This window comes from Lepidochelys kempii, chromosome 13 (assembly GCF_965140285.1).
Source record: "Lepidochelys kempii isolate rLepKem1 chromosome 13, rLepKem1.hap1, whole genome shotgun sequence".
Taxonomy (NCBI): domain Eukaryota; kingdom Metazoa; phylum Chordata; order Testudines; family Cheloniidae; genus Lepidochelys; species Lepidochelys kempii.
In genome coordinates, this window is record NC_136392.1 from 21,402,025 (window position 1) to 21,423,412 (window position 21,388).

The 21,388-nt window shown below is 46.4% G+C and overlaps 1 protein-coding gene across 2 annotated transcripts in view; it reads right to left on the minus strand.

Moving 5' to 3' along the window:
* Positions 1–21,388, minus strand: part of TOP1 (DNA topoisomerase I) — an 88,351-nt gene that overhangs the window by 30,547 nt on the left and 36,416 nt on the right. For both annotated transcript variants that reach the window (XR_012154700.1, XM_073309736.1), the window contains exons 4-7: positions 6,352–6,478; positions 5,743–5,798; positions 2,071–2,166; positions 633–708 (exon numbers count right to left, since the gene is read on the minus strand). Coding sequence is in view for 1 of the 2 variants with exons in the window: in XM_073309736.1 (XP_073165837.1) it covers positions 633–708; positions 2,071–2,166; positions 5,743–5,798; positions 6,352–6,478 (355 nt within the window). In the remaining variant the exon portion in view is untranslated. The remainder of the gene's footprint in view (positions 1–632; positions 709–2,070; positions 2,167–5,742; positions 5,799–6,351; positions 6,479–21,388) is intronic.

Genomic DNA, 21,388 nt, shown 5'->3' on the forward strand with positions numbered 1-21,388 from the left:
CACTTTAGATAAGCTATTACCAGCAGGACAGTGGGGTGGGAGGAGGTATTGTTTCATATTCTCTGTGTGTATATAAAGTCTGCTGCAGTTTCCACGGTATGCATCCGATGAAGTGAGCTGTAGCTCACGAAAGCTCATGCTCAAATAAATTGGTTAGTCTCTAAGGTGCCACAAGTCCTCCTTTTCTTTTTGCGAATACAGACTAACACGGCTGTTACTCTGAAACCTGAGGGGTGTGAAAAAATCTGCCCCCCAGGGGCACCATCGCTATGCCAATATAATCCCCGGGAAGACACAGCTAGGTCAATGGAAAACTACTTCTGTTGACCTAGCTACTGTTACTCTGGGAGGTGAAGCTCCTACAGCGATGGAAAAAACCTTACATCACTCGAGACTGTATGTACACTACAGGATTATACCAGCATAATGTCCCACAGTGTAGACATGACCTTAGAAAGTTATCTTCTTGAATGAGTCTTAAAAATCACCCATTTATTTCAGGGTAGAAACACTCCTTAAATTCCTATTTGGGCTAATAGGACATCAGACAGATTAGCTTTCATTGTTCTACAAAATACCACAAGCACTCCATTCTTAAATCCAGAAATTATAACTTTTTTCTCACAATTTACCTCTTCCTCCTCCTGTTTCCTCTTCTTTGATTTCTTGATATCTTCTGTTTTGATTTTTTTGGGTTTATACTCATCACTGTAAGAGACACGGACCAGTTAAAAAAAATCACTTCGTTTCCTGATATGCACTTACATATAAGCATGAAGGCTACATGTGCAAATTCACAAACACCTCTGGGATGGACACCCATGCTCCCCATCCTCCCAAACTTACAGTGGGGTCCTCACTAAGTTTTTCAAAAGAAAGAAGAGCACTTTTTTGCTGGAATGGATTCAGAAGCTCTGCCCCTCACCATACAGCCAACAGACCCCTAAAATGACCTTTACAAATCTGAAACTGTGATGTGAAAAATCCTCTGAACGTGCAAAGATTTAGCGAACTTCACTAACTCCAAGTGAGCCAATTCCCAGGCATTAGTGGCCACCCACTGAGAAGAATACCAGATAAAGACTGGAACACTTTACAAGAGACTTTTTTGGGGGAAAAAGCCCATCTCACTCATTTTTCCTTGTCACTGCTAACAATCAGATGTCACTTCACTCCAATCAGCTCACTTCTTGAGTACCAGTTCGTTCAACAATGCCACGATAGTGTTAGTGGGGTCATAATCCTTCCATAACAGACACTGGACTGGAAAGTCACTAAAACTTATCAAGCAGAAGGCAATGGCTGACTATATAGAAGAAAAGTTCTAACGTCACGTCCATCTTGCTTTTGGAAATTGACAAATACTACACAGTAACAGAAGAAAAATGGGACTGTGGTAATCGTCATTTACTAAGTATGGAAGCATGACTGTGCTCCTCAACTCAGTAGCAGTGATAAGTAATGGCAGTGATTTACTCAGATGGGTCACAATAAGATACAGCTGTGCTTTGCAAAAAGCCCATTTTACTGTGGGACATCACATGGCCTGTAAGTCTTAGGTGTGCATTTTGATTAAATTATTGGGATAACTCACAACATATTTAGACCCTTTTAAAGGGGAATCCATGCCAAGCAGCACAGGCGAAATTAGGGCTGACAAAGCTTTTTTTCTCCTGTGCAGTCATTTCACCGCGCAGCAGAAATTACTGCAGCCACTTAGTGAACGATTATGCCCCTCTTACTCAGATTTACGTTTTACATTCTTAATACCCATGTCCCTTTTCTCTGCCTGCTTTTTGATTTTGTATTCACTAGTTTTGCAATGCTTAACGGCACCTTTTCCTCCTCGACACAGAGCACACCAAAGGATACTTTTGCAAAAGGGCTGCATGGGTACCAGATCAAAAATACACCTAGAACATTCGTAGATATTAAGCATAGCAAATTTATCTTCCAGAAAAAAAATCTGGATCTAGATCCCCAGTCCCACATCCAACTTGTTCATTCTGAAAGGCCCAAAACCCGTCTAAACCATTCTCTTCACACAGGCACAGTACACAAGTTACTTACTCGTCCTCCTCCCGAGGTCTCTTTAGGGGTTTGGAGTCCTCCTTGGGAGATGCATAATAGCCATCATCATCAGGTTCATCTTTAATACGTGGCGGACTAAGGAAAAAGGCAGAGTGTTGTTTGTTTAAATACAGAACAATTAGTCAAATAATTTTTTGAAAACAGAACCGATTCAATGTAAGAAGTGAACTGTAAAGAGATACTGCTGGCTGGTCTTGGAGTGCAGAGTTCTGTATTTCTCCTAGCACCTGCACCAGTGTAGGGAGCTACACCCCTTACACTGTCTGGGAGTATGCAATTCCCCCCACAATTGCTGACTCTATCCAAAAGACCTAAAGCAGTGCAAGGAATGCAGCAATTTTTTACGTGTTAAGGTTAGGGTTCTAGGTTACTCTGAGGCTTATATTTTAAGTAAACACAGTGCAGCTTCCAAAAATTTACAAATGTATTGTTTAAAAACTACTGAAGTCTATGCATTTATGCTGCGAAACAGGGACATCATCAAGTAACAGAAGTCCAGAGTCTTTGTTAAAAACAGTATCTCAAATGAAAAGTTTGATTTTAAAAACAGCATTTGCAAATAGAACCTTGCAGCATTATACTAATTTGTGAGAACTAGATATGATACAGATGAACAACAAAAAATTACACTAATTAGCCTATTTTCAATATCTAAGCTGCAGGAGTGCAACATGTGCATGCTCTCCCCACGCTCTCAAACAGACAACATAAATATTAAATTAGGCATAACATTTTCAGTCTTAATGTGCCATAATGCTAGGAGCAGAAATAATTTTAAGACATTATTTTAAAAGATATTGTCCTTTTAATGAACTTGTTTTTAAATTTCAGTCTTTGCTTTTGTAAAAAGCATTTCACTTATCTTTATAAAACAAATAAGCTGCAAAAGGAATCAGAAATCTAACTACTTCTGAATCGCCCTAAATGCAATTCTGGTCAGGTAAGCAACTCTAAGAGCAACATCTTGAGCTTTCTTATTCACATTCCCTGAAATGATTTCTGTATCAAATTAGCTCAGTTTCCAAGTCAACACTCAGATTTTGTTATTGGGTGGAATGGGAAAAGAGAAATCAAGCAGCAGTCTGCATTGTACATCACCCTCAGAGAGAGACATTCTGGAATCTTAATTTAGCTGGCAATTGTGTTGATGAGGCAGAACAGGACAGTTTGCTCTTTCACAGCTGTATAGCTTCTGTGCCGCTGGCAGATGTAACTCAGAAGACAGAGAACAGATATGTGCTGTTACAAGGAGCCATTTTTATGGCATTATTTATAACTAACCAAGACTTAAGCTTCCAGACGTTTGAAAAGTATCACCATAGGGAAAAAAAGTATTCGTTTACCCTGTACAATTTATTCTCCCTGGAAATAGAGCTCTGTGGCTTTTTATCATCATCACTGTTATTAAAATGTTGTCTGCTTTATACAAGGAATCTTCATGCAGAAACATCTCCAAGCAGTTGGCAATAGGAAATGAAGTTTGAGACAGACAATGCAAAATGGAATAAACGGGGTACCACATTGTTCCCGAGAACACACATCTAGCTTGCCAAGATGTAACCCAGGCCATAATGCTTCCCCCTGCATCCTCCAAATCTTATTTTGGGTAATTTAGATTTTTTGGAAGGTGACATACTTCTAGTGAGCTTGACAATGGAACATTTCAGTGGGAGAAATATAAATTACTTCCCTATTAGCCTGTTTTGGGTTACCAACAGTGAGAGTCTGGGAAAAGTCTTGAACTGGCATGAGGAGGTAACGATGCACTGGTTACACAAAGTGCTGCAGCTGGAACCTGTGCTGAGCCAATTCCGTTAGTATGGGAGGGCCAAGTGTTTCCAGCTAAGGGCTTGTCTACACTTGAAACGGTACAGTGGCACAGCTGCAGCTGAGCTGTTGTAGCACTTCAGTGCAGATACTACCTATGCCGACGGGAGGGGTTCTCCCATCAGCATAGGTAATCCACATCCCTGAGAGGTGGCAGCTAGATTAATGGAAGAATTCTTCCCATCCACCCAGCGCTATCTACACCAGGGGTTAAGTCAGCTTAACTATAGTGCTAAGGAGCATGGATTTTTCACACCCCTGAGCAACACAGCTGGGTCGACCTAACTTTTTAGTGGAGACCAGGCCTAAAACACATACATTCAGTGAAACTATGACAGTGCTCAATTGTCTGACTAGAATCACAGGGTTAGAAGGGACCACAAGGGTCAACTAGTCTAACCCCCTGCCAAGATGCAGGATTTTTTGTGTCTAAACCATCCAAGACAGATGGCTATCTAGTCTCCTTTTGAAAACCAAGTGAAGGAGCTTCCATAACCTCTATAGGCAGCATGTTCCATCAGAAGGAGTTAACAAAAGGTACCGTGCGCTGTATTAGGTTTATGGCAATTGCCACTGGCTTATGATAATTACGGTTTGCATTTCCAAGATATAGTTCTGAAAGGTCCTTGGAGAGGGGCATTTCTCTTTCCTCTACCAAGTCAGAAAAAAGCGTTAAATGCAGAGTCTACATGTTCAAATACTGCTACTTGAGAACTGAAACTACTGTATCAAGAAGAGATACTCAAAATAAGCATATGATTCTAATCAGGTAGAGCACAGGCAGGCTCCTTCTCATGACCCTCCCTGCCACAATTCCACTTCAGACCAAGGTGAGACTGGGATGAATTCTCAGTAGTGCATAAAACTAAAGACAGCCCCCCCCCCCAAAAAAAAAACCCAAAAAACAAAAAAGGGGGAGAGGGAGGGAGGGTTTGAGGTTTCCAACCCTAGATATAAACTACTTTCAAGGCAGCAGATCTATTTCAATACACAGCAGATGGTCAGGCACCCCAAACTGAAAAACAGTCACAGGACCCAGATTCATGATCTGAGAACTGGATTTAAAGGAGTAAACAAGAAATCTTTATTGTTTGTCAGATGTTAAGAAATAAATGGCACTTCTATTAAAAATTCACAAGTAAATGAACTACAAGTAAATCTAGTGGTGATTGGTACAATTCAATATTCATGAAGTCTAGATGGTTCTTTAAGGATTAGGAAGTCAATAGAGTAGAATAAGTGACAAATTTTCTCAATTTTTTTTGTTAAATTTTAACTAGTGGCCATTTGCTATTTCTTTACAAACTAGGGTTTGAAATCCTAGTCCCTCGATCTTGCTTTCAGATAAGCAAGTACCTGGGGCGTAGCATTATCAACCCCAACTCCAGAAGACAAAATGCATAGAGAGTCAAATGCTTGCCACGACACCCACTTTACAGCAGAGTAAGGACTTCTTCTAGCTCCCAGTTAATACCATTTCCAGGAGTCGGTTCTGCCCAGGGCAGAACCTAGTTTCCAGATCACTGGATGATAGCATTCAAGAATCCATGGTAAGGAACAATCCTGAATGCATAGAATAGACCAGATGTCCTAACAGGTCTTTTCCCATCACTGACTTCTGGGAAGTCAGCCAATTACCCAAAAGTGCATCCATTTGCTTGAGATGGGGGCTCTTTATATGGAGGAAAGAAGTCACTGCAATATCAGAGCATCTGTCTCCACAAACTGGGTGGGAGGGGCCATAACAATTTGAGGATTGGGAAACAAAGCAAAACCATGACAAACTGCTACATCAGATTACAGACCCCAGACTCACTTTCTTACCTGGAGAAACCATTTTCCTTTTCCTTCTTTATTTTTACATCACCAGAAGATTTGCTCTGAAAGAGAAAAGGGGACAGAGAACCTGCAGCAGGAACAAGTGCTCATACTATTTGTAACTTAGTCCTTTTAGCACACCCAGGATGCCTACATCTTTGTTATCAGCTACATTCTGGCCTTCCATTAGTGTCAGTTGGCAAAGGTCAAGTGTAGTTATCAGTACAATATCTGCTACATCTTATACTGGGAAACTGAAGCCTGCTGTTGCATAGAATGAACTTAATCTAAATTGACCTTTGACAATTATGAATCTAAACTTGACATTGATTTCAGAGTGGAATTACAATAGGAAAGATGTAGAGCAAGAACCTTAGTGGTGTAAGTAGGCACAGCTCCATTGATTTCAGTGGAACTGTGCCCATTTACACCAGTTGAGGATATGGCCCCTAGAGACTGTGGCTTACAAGATATTGAGCTTTAAGTCTCAAACTTAATTTGGGGTTAGTTTCCACTATTAGGTAACTAAAAACTAGAAGCAGTTCTTGTGTCTTCATGTAGTGCAACAGTTAAAGCAGAATTGCCCCTTCCCACCCACATTAAAGAACTACCTACCTTTTCTTCCTTTCGTTTCTCCTTGTCTCTATCTTTGTGTTTGTCTTTGTGTTTCTCTGAGCTGCCATCTTTGTGTTTGGTTTTCTCTTTCTCTTTGTGTTTCTTCTCCGAGGAATCTTTGTGCTCACTGCAAGATAGAAGAGTCAGTTCAATGAGGGGCTGTTAAGAGGCTTGACCAACAGGAGCAACTTACAGTGTTAACGGTATGAAACTTACAATCATCTGAAATAAAGTCAAATTAACAGGAAGATACAACAAATCAGTCAGATTCATGGCATTTACTTTCTTCAGAAGGGGAAGAAGGAACACAGGGTAAAACCACAGCCGCTAAGTACTCCAAATCAGGTTAACAGCATCAGTGTGAGGTTGCCAGTGAAAAATCACAACATGATATATTTACCAAGGTCAAACACTTTAGCTTGGCTATTCACTGTTCTTGTTTCTGTTTCCAATTAAATCCTGAAAGGTCACAAGTGAAGCGATACTGATAGTCACATTCCACTCCTCTGTGGACATTTGTTTAGATAGTAAGTAATACATACCAGTTTTGTAGTTTTGACATTTTCATCCAAAGAACTAAATTCACTTTATAAACATTTGGTAGGTGACTATTCCCCTATCAACGGAGGAGAAACTGAGGCAGAGAAAAGTTAGTGACATGCCTAGGGTTACCCTAAATCAATGGAATAAAACTCAGCAGTCCCTAATTCCTAGTTGCTTGCTTGAACGAGGCCTCACTAAACCTCTGTCAAAATCACTATACAGCTCAGCACAATTGGCTTTGTGCTCAGGAGAAGCTCAAGTCAGAATAACGACGACAAGTCAGGACAGGAGTGCAGAGATGTTACTATGCCTAGTTTTAACAAATGCTATGAGTTCATTGCCACTCAGATTCAAGTGCTGCAGATTACAGCATTGTCAATCAAGTGTTCAAAAATAATAAATGAGTCTGCAAAGTATGATAAAAAAATCCAAGGTTCTTTTTATTTCCCCTTTTGGTTTCTGAGCCTTTTAGGATACACTCTGATCACATTCTCAACTTTTTCACTTGAACTATGAGGGCTAGATTCTCAGGTTGTTACTTGATCCCAAGAGCTGCAGTCTCATGAAACACACCAATCATCTCAAGACTCACGTTAAAAAAGTCACAAGAGTTGGCAACACAGAATTAGCAGCACGGTTCTTGAAGCCAAGCAGCAATACTACTAGTTCAACATGCCTCAGATAGGCTTGTTTACAAAACTGAATGAAGTCCAATTAAAACACAAGAAAAAGACCATGGCTCCCTGCAAGACAAACATGGGGGAAAAAAACAGTTACCTTTTCCATAACTGATGTTCTTCGAGATGTGTTGCTCATGTCTATTCCACAATAGGTGTATGTGCTCGCCACGTGCACCAGTGCCGGAAGATTTTCCCCTAGCAGTACCGGGGGGGGGGGGGGACGCGGCGGCCTGACTGGCACGGTATAAGGGGAGCTGTGCGCTCCCCCCACCCTCAGTTCCTTCTTGCCAGACAACACCGACAGAGCGGAAGAAGGGTGGGATGTGGAATAGACATGAGCAACACATCTCAAAGAACACCAGTTACGGAAAAGGTAACTGTCTTTTCTTCTTCGAGTGATTGCTCATGTGTATTCCACATTAGGTGATTGCAAGCTATATCTGTTGGAGGTGGGTAGGAGTTCACAAGTTCCCAGGATGGAGGACAGCCCTGCTGAACCCGGTGTCATCCCTGATTTGGGAGATGATCGCACAGCGTGAGGTGAACGTGTGAACCGAAGACCACGTTGGCGGCCCTACAGATGTCCTGCATGGGGACGTGGACCACAAAGGCAGCTGACAAGGCCTGTGCCCGAGTTGAGTGTGCCCTTACAATGGGCGGCGGGGGAACACCCGCCAGCTCATAACAGGTGCGGATGCACAAAGTGATCTGATTGGAAAGCCACTGAGTGGAAATCAGCTGGCCCCTCGCATGCTCAGCTGAGGTGACAAACAGTTGCGAGGACTTCCTGAACGGCTTGGTCCACTCGAGGTAGGAAGCCAGAGCCTGTTGCACATCGAGCGTGTGGAGACGGCACTTCTCACTGGACGTGTGGGGTGGGCATGGAGCAGAGGACCGGTAGAAAAATGTCCTGACCCATGTGGTAGATGGAGACCACCTTCGGGAGGAATGCAGGGTGTGGGCGGAGCTGGTTATATAAAAACCGTGTACGGCGGCTTGGAGGTCAGGGCTCTGAGCTCCGAGACTCGCCTGACCTATGTGATTGCAACCAGAAAGGCCATCTTCCACGAGAGGTGAGACCAGGAGCACATGGCCAGTGGATCAAAAGGGGGCCCCATGAGAGGAGCCAACACCAAGTTCAGGTCCCACTGCGGGACCAGGAGTCTAGAATATGGGAAAAGACGGTCCAACCCCTTGAGGAACCGGCCAGTCATAGCACGGGGAAATATCGTGTGCCCCTGCACTGGCGGATGGAAGGTAGATATGGCTGCCAGGTGCACCCTGACTGACGAAGGCGCCAGGCCCTGGGCTCTCAGGTGGAGGAGGTAGTCAAGAATAAGGGATCGGGGCAGTCACGGGAGAGACACCATGGTCCGCCGCCCATCTAGAAAAATGGGACCACTTCACCAAATAAGTGCGGCAAGTGGAGGGTGTCAAGGAGGACGCACTGAACCTGTTCTGAGCATGTTCTCTCCTCTCCGCCTAACCACTGAGCAGCCACACCATGAGGTGAAGAGCCGCTAGCTTGGGATGGAGGAGGCGAGCCTGGTCCTGAGAGAGCGGGTCCGGGTGGAGCGGCAACAGCCACGGCAGAGCTACCGCCAGGCCCGTGAGGGTCCCATACCAATGTTGCCTGGGCCATTCCAGAGTAATCAGGATGACCTGGGCCTTGTCTGTCTTTATCTTCTCCAGGACCCTGCTGATTAGAGGGAATGGGGGGGAAGGCGTAGAGAAGCTGGCCTGACCAAGACAGGATAAAGGAATCATAGATCGCCTCCCCTCCACAGGCCCCCCCCAGAGCAGAACCGGGTACATCCCAGGTGGAACTATTCGCGACTCAGCAGAACCGGCGGAGTTCCCCACCTTCGGAAGAGCCGGTGGTCCACTTCCGGGTGGAGGGACCACTTGTGTTGCAAGGAAAAGTCCCTGCTCAAGTGATCCGCTCTCTCGTTCCGGGCACCCAGTAGGTGGAAGGCCCTCAGGTGGATGTTGTGGGCTATACAGAAGTCCCACAGCCTGAGGGCTTCATGGCAGAGGATCGGGCCCCGCGTTGTCTGTTGATATAGAACATCGAGGAAGTGTTGTCCGTGAGGACCCTGACTACCTTGCCCTCCAGGTGTGAGTGGAAGGCCATACACGCCAGCCACACCGCCCTGAGTTCCTTGACATTTATATGTAGGGTCAGGTCTTGGGCTGACCACAGGCCTTGGGTCTGAAAGTTCCCTACATGGGTCCCCCAACCCAGGTCCAACGTTGGGGACACCAGCTCCAACGACGGGGCACTGTACCTGAACAGGACCCCTTGGAGCATGTTGTTTGGGGCGGACCACCACCGTAGGGAGGTGATCACAGAGTCCGGCACGGTGAGGACTTTGTCCATCCTGTCTGGGGCCTGGGAGAACTTCGAGGCCAACCAGAGTTGGAGGGGCCTCATCCTGAGTCTGGCGTGACGGACCACGTATGTGCACGCCGACTTGTGACCCAAGAGCTGCAGGCAAGCCCTGGCTGTTGTCACTGGGAATTTTGAAACGAGTCGATGAGACCTTTCAGGGTCTTGAATCTGTCTGGAGGAAGAGAGGCTGTGGCCGAAGCTGTGTCCAGGAGTGCCCCAATAAACTCTATGCATTGGACCGGGACTAACATGGATTTGATGCTGTTTACCAACAGGCCCAAGGCGGTGCATGTGGACAGGAGGTGCCCTTGACCAGCCAATCGTCCAGATAGGGAAAAAAATCTGGATCCCCCCCGCCGCCTGAGGTAGGCCACTACCACCGTCATGCATTTCATAAACACTCTGGGGGCAGTGGACAGACCAAACGGAAAGACCGTGAATTGGTAGTGATTCTTTCCCACCATGAAACGGAGGAATGGCCTGTGCCCCTTGAATATGGGGATGTGGAAGTATGCGTCCCACAGATCGAGGGCAGCATACCAGTCCCCGGGATCCAGGGAGGGGATGATGGAGGCTAGGGAAACCATGAGGAACTTGAGTTTCACCATGTACTGGTTCAGACCTCGCAGGTCCAGGATGGGTCTGAGCTGCCCTTTGGGATAAGGAAGTATCCGTAGTAATACCCCTTGCCCATGAACTCCTTGGGCACCGCCTCTGCCGCTCCTAGTCCTAGGAGCCACCCCACCTCCTGCTTGAGCAGAGCCTCACGCGAGGGGTCCTCCAATAGGGACGGGACGGCGGGTGGTTGGGCAGAGAGGAAGTAAACTGGAAGGCATAACCCTGGGAGATGGTGCTGAGGACCCATCGGTCCGAGGTTAGCCGCGACCATTCTGGGAGGAAAGCACACAACCGGTTGGAGAAAGGGAGCTTTATTGAGAGTGGATCCCTGATGAAGACTGCCTGCTTGCCCTTAGAGGAGCCAGGCTGGGGGGCCGGCCGAGACGGCCTCTAAGGCATCTCTTATAGTCCCGCTGTTTCTTGTGGGCGGCCTCATACTTCGGGAGGGTGGCCTGGGCAGGAGTCTGCTGCGCCTTGAACTTAGGTCTTGCCGGAGCTGGTACATATAGGCCCAGAGTCTGGAGGGTCGTGAGGGAGTCTTTCATGCCGTTCAGCCTTGTATCTGTCTCCTCCGTAAACAGGGCTTTCCTGTCAAATGGGAGATCCTGCAGGGAGGACTGCACCTCGCTGGAAAGCCCAGAGAGCAGGAGCCATGGCACCCATCTCATGGACGCCGCGGAGGCCATAGATCGTGCGGCCATATCTTCAGCATCCGAGGCTGCCTGTAGGGATGCCCTAGTGGCCGCTGCCCCCTCCTCCACTAGTGCCTTTAACTCCTTTCCATTGCGCTACTGGAAGCCTGCAATTGGAGGCTGGTGTCTGCCACAGGGCATTTTAAATTTTAGCCACCCCTTAATGGAGAGGCAAGGCCACCCTACTCATGCCGACGAGGACAGCATGTTAAACAGGGAGTCTGAGGGCTCTTCCATCTCCTCTGCCTGGAGATGGAGGCTTGCTGCCACCCTCTTTAAGAGTTCTTGATGGGCCCTGAAGTCCTCCTGCGGGGTGGAGGGGGGCGGGACCACAATCACCTCCTCCCGGGCGGGGCGAGGAGGCCAGTGCAATGCTCTGGGTATCGGCCGGCACTGGAGGGTCCACCACCTGGTCAGACTCCGGGAATGGTGCCGAGGATGCACGTCCCACCGACTCCTTCCTTGGGGGTCTGGAGGGGGAGGCTGATGGTGCTTCCAAAGCTCTGGCCATCGAGCAAGCTCCCACTGGGGACTGTGCCAGAGGCCACGGTGCCCATTGGTACCATTGGGCTGGCCACAACGCTCGGTGCCACTGCACCTGCTACACCACCGGCGGGGCTGGCTGTTTGGCTTGGCCCATTGAAGGACGGCTACGAATGGAGGCCAGGCTGGCGTACGATCTGCTGGACCGGGAGGAGCGGTGGTGCCAGGATCTACATTGGCCACGGGACCGCGATCTCGACATGGAGGACCAGTACCAATGGTAGCAGCTGCTCCGCAAACAGCCTCAACGGGCAGACCCGTGACAGCGAGACTTGGAGCGGGAGGCCGAGTGGAAACGGTGTCAACAACCATGCTGTGACCGGCGGTCCCCCCCTCCGAGACAAGGACCGTTGGCGGTGCCTGCCGCGGTCCCGTCAACGATTGCTCCTTGAGGATGAGCGATGCCGAGAATCCTGGCTGGACGGAACCCAGCCAACAGTCTGGTAGGTGTCAAGGGCAATCCATCTGGACTCTGCCCTGAGCAGTCGCTGGGTAGCGAACGGCTTCGGGAACGTTCCCCCCACAGAGACCGATACCGAGCCGGAGGCGACTGCGGAGATCCAGCGGTGGCTTGCCTCTGGAGCGTGGGGCCGACCTTGGAGGTGCTCTTGGCACTGGTATGGACATAACGTCCCGGGCCGCCTGGAGGGCTTCAGGCGTGGAAGGCATCCGGACATCTGGACAGGCCTGTTCTGAAGGGGCTGGGGTACTCCGCTCAATGTGAGTCGAAGGCCTGGAGCCCAGTGCGGAGTGAGGACGGCCCAACATGGGTCTAGCCTCTGTCCCAGATTTCCCTCTGTGCCGCTGCGAAGAGGGAGTCTTCCTGGCCCTCTTGGCCATGAATGGGGAGCAGTGTGAACTGGTCGATGGGTCCGGAGGGTTGCCGTGTACCAACGCCACCATGCCAGGGACTGGTTCGGAGATGCATGCTGGAGTCAGGGTCAGCGCCGACTCCATCAGGATGGCCCGGAGCCTAATGTCCCTTTCTCTTTTGGTCCGAGGCTTAAACGACTTGCAAATCTTGCACCTTTCGCTGATATCGGTTTCTCCCAAACAGTGCAAACAGTCTGCCTGTGCGTCACTTCTTGACATAGAACGCCTATAAGGGCCGCACGACTTAAACCCCGGGCACGGGGCATGCCCTGGCCTGGGCTTGCTGATTGACTAAACTAACTAAACAGCTAACTAACTACAGGTACTAACACTGAACGAACTAAGAGTACTGGGGATCGAGCCACAGCAAAGCCGGACCAGAGTAGTTCCGAAGCACCTTCACTGGCGGCAAGAAGGAACTGAGGGTGGGGGGAGCGTGCAGCTCCCCTTATACTGCACCAGGCAGGCGCCACTCCAGGGGTCACAGGGGGCACTCCCCCCCTACGGGTACTGCTAGGGGAAAAACTTCTGGCACCGGTGCACGTGGTGAGCACACACACTTTTGTGGAATACACATGAGCAATCACTCGAAGAAGAATAACTGGATTCCCTTTCATGCTGGGGATGGTGAAACACCAAGTGTCTTGCCTGTCCTGACAGTTTACAGACTCAGTTCCATCAGGACTACAACTCCCATAACGCACTCTCTCTTTTATCACTGTTTATTCTTCATTGGTTTAACTTAGAAAGATCCCTGGCCTTAAAGAAACACTTTCCATCACTCCTTGGTACTAAACCCTGGTCTACACTAGGACTTTAGGTCGAATTTAGCAGCGTTAAATCGATGTAAACCTGCACCTGTCCACACGATGAAGCCCTTTATTTCGACTTAAATGGACAGCACTCTCAATTCAGATGCACAGTTGTTTGCCGTTGCTCTGATGCAGGGAGGGGCGACTGACGACATGGCTTACAGGGTTGGCTTACAGGGAGCTAAAATCAACAAAGGGGGTGGCTTTACATCAAGGAGTATTTCAGGCAGACTTCACGGAGGGTTCCAATAAGAAATGGTGCACCTAAGTTATTGTTCTTATTGGAACAAGGAGGTTAGTCTGGCCTCTGATTGATACATGACTAGATTTACCTCGCTGCGCCTTCTCTGTGAGTGACTGCAGTGTGACCAAGAGGAAATGAGCCCCCTAGACGGGAGCTGGGGTGGGGGGGGGGGGTTTGCAAATGAGTACAAAACAAATCTGGTCTATTTCTTGTTTTGATACACTCCATCTATCTTTTACATCTTTGGCTGGCAGCAGACGGTTCAGAAGGACTGCAAGCCATCCACATCTCATGGCTGCTCGGCAGAAGATGGTACAATAGGACTGCTAGCAATCCGTATCACCTGCCTGCTCACCATAAGATGGTTCAATAGGACTGACTGCAGGACTAAAGAGAATGACTTCATCAAGTCACTCCAAATTTAGTCCCTGCACCCATGTCTGCCCAGGCGCTCCTGATTGACCTCACACAGGCGACCAGGAGCACCTTGGACATGACTATGATGACTACCAGTCCTATTGCACCGTCTGCTGCCACAAGGCAATGGGTTGCTACTGCTGTGTAGCAATGCAGTACTGCGTCTGCCAGCACCCAGGAGACATACGGTGACAGTGAGCTGAGCGGGCTCCATGCTTGCCGTGGTATGGCGTCTGCACAGGTAACTCAGGAAAAAGGCGCGAAACGATTGTCTGCCCTTGCTTTCACGGAGGAAGGGAGGGAACGGGGCCTGACGATATGTACCCAGAACCACCCGCAACAATGTTTTAGCCCCATCAGGCATTGGGATCTCAACCCAGAATTCCAATGGGCAGTGGAGACTGCGGGAACTGTGTGATAGCTATCCACAGTGCAACGCTCCGGAAGTCGACTCTAGCCTCGGTACTGTGGAAGCACTCCGCCGAGTTAATGCACTTAATGCACTTAGAGCATTTTCTGTGGGGACACACACACCCGAATATATAAAAACGATTTCTAAAAAACCGACTTCTATAAATTCGACCTGATTTCGTAGTGTAGACATACTCTAAGCTGTGTATCAAACATAAGCTACTTCACTTTCAAGGTCCTTCACAGCCTATCCACACACTATTTAGATCTCGTTCAGTATTGAAAAGTCAGCTCCCACCTGTGATCAGCTTAAGATACCAGCCTTCACTGCCCATTTGTTAAATTTTCAAACATGCATCTTTGTACTTTTCTTCCATGCTGCCCTTCACATAGGGAGGAGCTCTCCATAAACATCCACAAAGCCATTCATGGTTTTCCTTCAAATCCCTCCTTAAAAACTTTCCTTTGCTTACAAAAATCTTGATAAAGGTTGTGCTGCTGGTGTGCTGAGACAACAGCCTATCCTACTGGCTAATACGGTCTCACCGTTTGCTGGTACTCCCTCATCAATCTGTCCATATCCATCTGTCATCTCTTCATGGACACTTCAACTGTAAGCTTGTTTGGGGCAGGGGCTATCTTTTTGTTCTGTGTTCGTACAGCGACTAAACAGTGGGGGTCCTGGGCACTACAATACAAATAACAAAAAACTAATAATACAAAGCTTTATGAAAACGTACGCAGCTTCCTTATTTCAGTCATTTAACACTCAAGTGCAAGTAAAGACACTGAATGGTGACACACTGGAAAAAGTCACGTCTAGAATGCAAGATGGGAGGGAGCATTTTGGAGACACAAGTTCTCCAGTTCTCCTTTGTTACTACCTAAACAAATAGGGACATGCAGAAATCGGGCTGCAAGTCTAAACACTACAAAAAGACATGACGACTGTTATTCTGCACCCAGAAAGGTTGTGAGTGATTAAGAGATGAGCATCTAAAGTTACAATATACCAATTTGATCACACCTGTAGGACTGCAGAGAAAAACCTGACTTCAACCTCATCCTGCAGCCTGTACGCATACAACTCCCATGGACTCGTCAGGAGTTGCACTTGATAAAGGTCTAGCCAGAGGACCAGGCTCAAAGTGCCATATTGTAATATGCGCCTCTGTCTCCAAATCCAAGCAGTTAAGGAGGAAGATCCCAGTTCTGAGGGCATTCACTTTACGCCAAGCAACATTTAAATGGATTTTGAATCTACTGCACACAGTACAGTGCCGAGCACTGGGAAATTGTCACTGCATTAGGACAGCCTCTCCCTTTGCTGGTTCAAAACAGTAAGAATGAAAAGCTTATATTACACTAGCAGGAGGTGGCCATCTCACTAATTCAATACAAGCATCTCACTATGAAGTCTCCAGATAGAAGTCCGTTTCCATTTCTCTCTCTAGTGACAGGATTAGACTAGTGGAACAGCGTACAAGAGTGCCTAAACACTGAAGGAGATTAAGCATTTCTAGAGTGCCATAAACAGATATGCCATACCAAGGATTGTCTGTTAGTACAGACTTAAAGACCACATACTGCAGATTACATTGTATACGCTATGTGATCACGACAGCAGCGCACACAGAACCCCGAACTGAATTTGAAAAGTCAACTGGATGCCTGCTACTGCTACACTTGTGTTGTTACCTCAGATACATTTCCCAGCTTCGGTATCCTAGAGGGAAAATGAAAAAGACGACAAGCTGATGATTCTCACATTGTTCGTAAGCTTAAATTTCATAATTATAAAAGTGCAAGAGAGGGATGATTAAGGAACCGCCCAAGTAGAACAGCAGAAAACTATTGCAACAGATGCCTTGTGGGTTTAGAAGACAGATGCATGTGGAGGTGCCAGTCGGGTGAGAAAGGTAATACAGCTATTTACCTCCCACAGTAGGGCTTCAACCTAGACTTGTGTCTGCAAGTCTACATTGTTCTATTTTCTGACCACCAAATTCTAGTCACCCCGCATTCTTCTATGGGTTTGTTTTTAAAATCCCACCTGCAATTGCATGGCTTACTAAATTCATCCAAATACTACAACAGCTTTTACAGCAGTTTGTATCTATGAATCTCAATGCACTTTAAACAACAATGATTTAGTTCCGTGAGATAGGGAAATGGTGTTGTCCCTATTTCACAAGAGGCAAAGGATCAGAAATTAAATGTCAATATTTTCAAGAGTATCACACTGCTTCTGGGTGCCAAATTTGAGACCCCATACCTGTAGGCCTCATTTTCAGAAGCGCTAGACACTTACGGCTTCCACTTCTGTTGTGCCCAAGGTCTGCAGCTGGGAAACCAAAAATTGAGGTACCCCAAAATAAATCAGTTGCAACTCTTGAAAATGTTGGTTTGAGTGACTTGTTATTTGCCAAATACAACATTAAGGAAATTAGTTAGGGAAGTGGATTGGACTGAAGAATTTATGGATCTAAAGGCAGAGGAGGCCTGGGATTACTTTAAATCAAAGATGCAGAAGCTATTGGAAGCCTGCATTCCAAGAAAGGGGAAAAAATTCATAGGGAGGAGTTGTAGACCAAGCTGGATGAGCAAGCATCTCAGAGAGGTGATTAAGAAAAAGCAGAAAGCATCCTGGGAGTGGAAGATGGGAGGGATCAGCAAGGAAAGCTACCTTATTGAGGTCAGAACATGTAGGGATAAAGTGAGACAGGCTAAAAGTCAAGTAGAGTTGAACCGTGCAAAGGGAATTAAAACCAATAGCAAAAGGTTCTATAGCCATATAAATAAGAAGAAAACAAAGAAAGAAGAAGTGGGACCGCTAAACACCGAGGATGGAGTGGAGGTCAAGGATAATCTAGGCATGGCCCAATATCTAAACAAATACTTTGCCTCAGTCTTTAATAAGGCTAAAGAGGATCTCTGGGATAATGATAGCATGACAATTGGGAATGAGGATATGGAGGTAGATATTACCATATCCTAGGTAGAAGCGAAACTCAAACAGCTTAATGGGACTAAATCGGGGGGCCCAGATAATCTTCATCCAAGAATATTAAAGGAATTGGCACCTGAAATTGCAAGCTCATTAGCAAGAATTTTTAATGAATCTGTAAACTCAGGGGTTGTACCATATGATTGGACAATTGCTAACACAGTTCCTATTTTTAAGAAAGGGAAAAAATGTGATCCAGGTAACTACAGGCCTGTTAGTTTGACATCTGTAGTATGAAGGAGAAAGTAGTTAAGGACATTGAAGTCAATGGTAAATGGGACAAAATACAACATGGTTTTACAAAAGGTAGATCGTGCCAAACCAACCTGATCTCCTTCTTTGAGAAAGTAACAGATTTTTTAGACAACATGGGGAATTATTAGTTAAATTGGAAAAGATGGGAATCAATATGAAAACTGAAAGGTGGATAAGGAATTGGTTAAAAGGGGAGACTACAACGGGTCCTACTGAAAGCTGAACTGTCAGGCTGGAGGGAGGTTACCAGCGGAGTTCCTCAAGGATCAGTTTTGGGATCAATCTTTTTATTACTGACCTCGGCACAAAAAGCGGGAGTGTGCTAACAAAGTTTGCGGATGATACAAAGCTGGGAGGTATTGCCAGTTTAGAGAAGGACCAGGATATCATACAGGAGGATCTGGATGACCTTGTAAACTGGAGTAATAGTAATAGGATGCAATTTAATAGTGAGAAGTGTAAGGTTATGCATTTAGGGATTAATAACAAGAATTTTAATTATAAGCTGGGGACGCATCAATTAGAGGTAACGGAGGAGGAGAAGGACCTTGGAGTATTGGTTGATCATAGGATGACCATGAGCTGCCAATGTGATATGGCCGTGAAAAAAGCTAATGTGGTCTTGGGATGCATCAGGCGAGGTATTTCCAGTAGAGATAAGGAGGTTTTAGTACCGTTATACAAGGCACTAGTGAGACCTCACCTGGAACACTGTGTGCAGTTCTGGTCTCCCATGTTTAAGAAGGATGAATTCAAACTGGAACAGGTACAGAAAAGGGCTACTAGGATGATCCGAGGAATGGAAAACTTGTCTTACGAAAGGAGACTCAAGGAGCTTGGCTTGTTTAGCCTAACTAAAAGAAGGTTGAGGGGAGATATGATTGCTCTCTATAAATATATCAGAGGGATAAATACCGGAGAGGGAGAGGAATTATTTAAGCTCAGTACCAATGTGGACACAAGAATAAATGGATATAAACTGGTCATTGGGAAGTTTAGACTTGAAATTAGACAAAGGTTTCTAACCATCAGAGGAGTGAAGTTTTGGAATAGCCTTCCAAGGGAAGCAGTGGGGGGCAAAAGATCTATCTGGCTTTAAGATTAAACTCGATAAGTTTATGGAGGAGATGGTATGATGGGATAACATGATTTTGGTAATGAATTGATCTGTAAATATTCATGGTAAATAGGCCTAATGGCCTGTGATGGGATGTTAGATGGGGTGGGATCTGAGTTACTCAGGAAAGAATTTTCTGTAGTATCTGGCTGGTGAATCTTGCCCATATGCTCAGGGTTTAGCTGATCGCCATATCTGAGGTCGAGAAGGAATTTTCTTCCAGGGCAGACTGGAAGAGGCCCTGGAGGTTTTTCGCCTTCCTCTGTAGCATGGGGCACGGGTCACTTGCTGGAGGATTCTCTGCTCCTTGAAGTCTTTAAACCACGATTTGAGGACTTCAATAGCTCAGACATAGGTGAGAGGTTTTTCGCAGGAGTGGGTGGGTGAGATTCTGTGGCCTGCGTTGTGCAGGAGGTCGGACTAGACTATCATAATGGTCCCTTCTGGCCTTAGTATCTATGAAACATCACCGGTGGAGCCAGAAATAGGTCTCTCAGCTTCTGACCTTCAGGCCTGGGTCTTTACCCTAAGACTACCCCTTTCCTCCCTTTGCTTTTTGGCAAGGCAACTTACTTCTTACCCTCCAACACCTTTAACAGTTGCCTCTCATTGCTCTTCAGAGCATGAAGCAGCATGGGGAGGGAAGGCTCAAAGATCCTAAGCATCTTGAGCGTTAGCCTGCAAAACCCATTTCTAAGTAACAGTGATATAGGTGGTGAATTCTGAGATTCCCACCACCACCACAACCTTTCTTCCCATTATAAGGCTAACAGAAGCTTCCCCAATAAAACAAAATTCCATCTGCTACTTGTTCTGAGGCAAGAAGGAAAATGTATTTCTTTCTCCCATTCATAAACAGATTGTTTGCCACACCTACACATTCTCTGGGCACCAAAACACAGCTCTGACTTTACAGACAGACAAGTGGGTCTGAAATCTGATGCACTAAATAGCAAAAGCAGGCTCATGCCATCCTGCCTACCTGAAGAGCCTGATTTATGCCAGTGCCGATGTGTTTCGCTTGGGAACATGCTGGTGTTGTAGACTTCAGCCAGTAATCCTAGCAACAGTAACAAGAGGCACATAGTTTCCCCAAACGTACCTATTTCAGCCAGAGAACAGAATGACATTGGCCTGGCACGTGTTTATCAGGCTAGGACAGCAGTTCTCAAACTGTGGATTGAGACCCCATTTTAATTGGGTCACCAGGGTCAGCATTAGACTTGTTGGGACCCAGGGCTGAATCTGAAGCACAAGCTCCACCTCCACCCAGAGAGGTGGGGCTCGGGCTCTGGCCCCTCGCCCCCTACCCAGGGTCATGTAGTAATTCTGTCAGAACAAGATCACGGTTCAATGAAATTTGAGAACCCCTGGGCTAGGATATCTAGGGAAGCCTCCAGGGGAAACACTTCACAGTTTGGAAACTATAACAGAAGAGGGCAACATGGTATCTCTTCCAAGGCACCATCCTTAACCTTCAGAATAGGTCTCAGCCTTCCATCGGAACGCTACTCACAAGGATGCCTAAAGCTACGATTAGGGTGGATGTGTCACATTTTGAAGATCAGAGAATCCTTTTCTGTCCATTTCAGACTTTACACACTACTTGTTTCCCTCTTTACAGAAAGATGTTATGTGATGCAGCCATAGGATTATGACATGTAACCTATTTCCTTACAGCCCTTTGTATCCTTCCTTTTGTCACCGCAGTTGCATCCTTCCCTGCAGAGCTAGCCAGATTAAAACCCAAAAGTCAGACTGCGAAACCCACTGAAGAGGATCAATACAAAGTATAAGGCCTTATACCACTACAGCTAACCCCCCACCTTCCTGTTCAGGAATACATTGTACTGTCTAAGCATATATATACACCCATATATGCACCCACACTACAAGGCTGTATGGGTGTAATTATTTCAGTAAAAAAGGTCACCCTCCCTAAACAGACACAGTTATATTGGTACAACATTTGTGCTTAGACCAGATAAATGCTGGTTAAAGAATAGGCCTGCTTAAACAGTAGTCTTGCTGCAACAACACTTGGAATGCGGCAGGAATGTGTCCGATATCTTGGAGGAAACAAGAGAAATTAATTTAACACCTCATGTAATAGGCACACATCAGCCAGTGCCCCACAGCATACCACCAGCTTGGTTTCCTGTCTCTCCTTTTAGAAGGTTTGTATAATACAATATCTCAGAGGGTTTTGGGGAGACAGGGGAAGAATGATGGAAATGTTAAGTTCCACAAAAGAAATCTGTCTCCTTGAAAACTCTAGCAGTATTCCCTCGTTGAGCTGCCTGGAGGAAAATGTGATAGAGGGTTTTTTTTTTAAAAAAAAAAAATTGGGGGAGGGAGCGGAGAATGTGCATCTGGCAGCAGCTGCTTATACTGTGATCAGATGGAAAGCCAGAAGTGGAAAGTGTTTCCAAA